Source organism: Lycium barbarum, chromosome 8 (assembly GCF_019175385.1).
Source record: "Lycium barbarum isolate Lr01 chromosome 8, ASM1917538v2, whole genome shotgun sequence".
In the NCBI taxonomy this organism is placed as follows: Eukaryota; Viridiplantae; Streptophyta; class Magnoliopsida; order Solanales; family Solanaceae; genus Lycium; species Lycium barbarum.
The window spans coordinates 82233447-82235674 of record NC_083344.1 but is presented as its reverse complement, the minus strand read 5'-3'; the positions used below and the strand labels follow the sequence as shown (position 1 = coordinate 82235674).

Genomic DNA, 2228 nt, shown 5'->3' with positions numbered 1-2228 from the left:
CTATTTCTTTTCTATATATGGAAATGTTGAAAAATCATCATATAATAATCCAGAAATTGCAATAGAAAAGAAATAAGGGAGGTTTGTGATGATTTTTCAATCTTTTCTACTAGGTAATCTAGTATCCTTATGCATGAAGATAATCAATTCGGTCGTTGTGGTCGGACTCTATTATGGATTTCTGACCACATTCTCCATAGGGCCCTCTTATCTCTTCCTTCTCCGAGCTCTGGTTATGGAAGAAGGAACCGAGAAGAAGGTATCAGCAACGACTAGTTTTATTACGAGAAAGCTCATGATGTTCATATCGATCTATTATGCGCCTCTACATCTAGCATTGGGTAGGCCTCATACAATAACTGTCCTAGCTCTACCATATCTTTTGTTTCATTTCTTCTGGAACAATCACAAACACTTTTTTGATTATGGATCTACTACCAGAAATTCAATGCGTAATCTCAGCATTCAATGTGTATTCCTGAATAATCTCATTTTTCAATTATTCAACCATTTCATTTTACCAAGTTCAATGTTAGCCAGATTAGTCAACATTTATCTCTTTCGATGCAACAACAAGATCTTATTTGTAACAAGTGGTTTTGTTGGTTGGTTAATTGGTCACATTTTATTCATGAAATGGCTTGGATTGGTATTAGTCTGGATACGGCAAAATCATTCTATTAGATCGAATAAGTACATTCGATCTAATAAGTACCTTGTGTTAGAATTGAGAAATTCTATGGCTCGGATCTTTAGTATTCTCTTATTTATTACCTGTGTCTACTATTTAGGCAGAATACCCTCACCCATTCTTACTAAGAAACTGAAAGAAGCCTCAAAAACAGAAGAAAGGGTGGAAAGTGAGGAAGAAAGAGATGTAGAAATAGAAACTGCTTCCGAAATGAAGGGGACTAAACAGGAACAAGAGGGATCCACTGAAGAAGATCCTTATCCTTCTCCTTCCCTTTTTTCGGAAGAAGGGTGGGATCCGGACAAAATCGATGAAACGGAAGAAATCCGAGTGAATGGAAAGGAGAAAATAAAGGATAAATTCCACTCTCAACTTACAGAGACAGGCTATAACAAATTAAAAAAAAAATTGAATAAAATCAAATAAAAGAATTTGATTCAAAAAGTCGAAAAGAGTAAGTAATAAACTAATAAAAAGACTGAAACATAAGCTAAATACAAGAAAAGATACGAAGAGATGCGTCCGCCCCCTATATATTTGATACCTTCTCCTACAATGAAACTAATAACCCCAACCCCGTTAGTCATCCCATCAATTACTCGTCGATCAAAAAAATGAGTAAATTCAGCTAATCCTCTTATCCCACCGACAAAGAATCTTGTATAAAAAGCATCTATGTAAGCACGATTATATGACCAATCATAGATGCCATTGAGAATTTTGTCCCACAGAATTCTCTTAGGGCCCTTTTTAACAAAAGAATTTATTAACTCAAAATTTTTTAAAGAAGAATAAATGGGTTTATATAAAAAGGATGCTATAAATATTCCGAAATAAGCTATACTGACTGAAAGAACTGCATCCTTTAAAAATTCATTCCAATCCATCGAATTATTCGACTTTTGATGCAAAAGATTTATAGATGGAGCTAACCATTTCGATAATATATCCAAATTCACTCCCTCTTGGTTGAAAGGAATTCCTATGGATCCAACAAACAAAGTAAAGAGTCCTAATACAAATAGTGGGAATAGCATAGTATTGTCCGATTCATAAGGATAGGAATAAACCGCTTTATGCTCAAAACGAGCAATAGTCATAAAAGGTCGTGTCATCTTTCTTCCATTTTTATCAATAGGATATTTCGTTTTTGAAAAAAAAGAAGTACTTTCATTATTATTCATTGGTAATAAACAAGAGTTTTTCTTAACGCCGTTTTTACCCCATAGAGATATTGAATAGAAAGGGGTTTTTTGTTTCCCACCATAATTTTGAAAATGAACGTTTAAATGCCCTTCAAAAGTAAGTAAATAGATCCGAAACATATAAAATGCGGTTAATCCCGCCGTGGCCCAAGCTATTATTGCGAAAATTGGCGAATACAACCAACTATCATTAAGAATTTCATCTTTGGACCAAAAACAAGCAAGAGGTGGAATACCACAAAGAGAAAGTGTACCTAATAAAAATGTGATTTGGGTAATTGGTACATGTTTTCTTAAACCCCCCATAAGACCCATATTCTGGCTTTTAGCTG

General features: G+C 34.2%; 1 protein-coding gene across 1 annotated transcript in view; it reads left to right on the top strand.

Moving 5' to 3' along the window:
- The first annotated feature begins 35 nt into the window (after positions 1–35).
- The window catches only part of LOC132606241 (protein TIC 214-like), a 4418-nt gene continuing 2225 nt past the window's right edge, over positions 36–2228 (top strand). The window contains exon 1 of the mRNA XM_060319649.1: positions 36–2228. This exon is cut by the window's right edge and continues 2225 nt beyond it. Within this exon, the coding sequence (XP_060175632.1) occupies positions 89–1117 (1029 nt within the window). The 5' untranslated portion in view covers positions 36–88 and the 3' untranslated portion in view covers positions 1118–2228.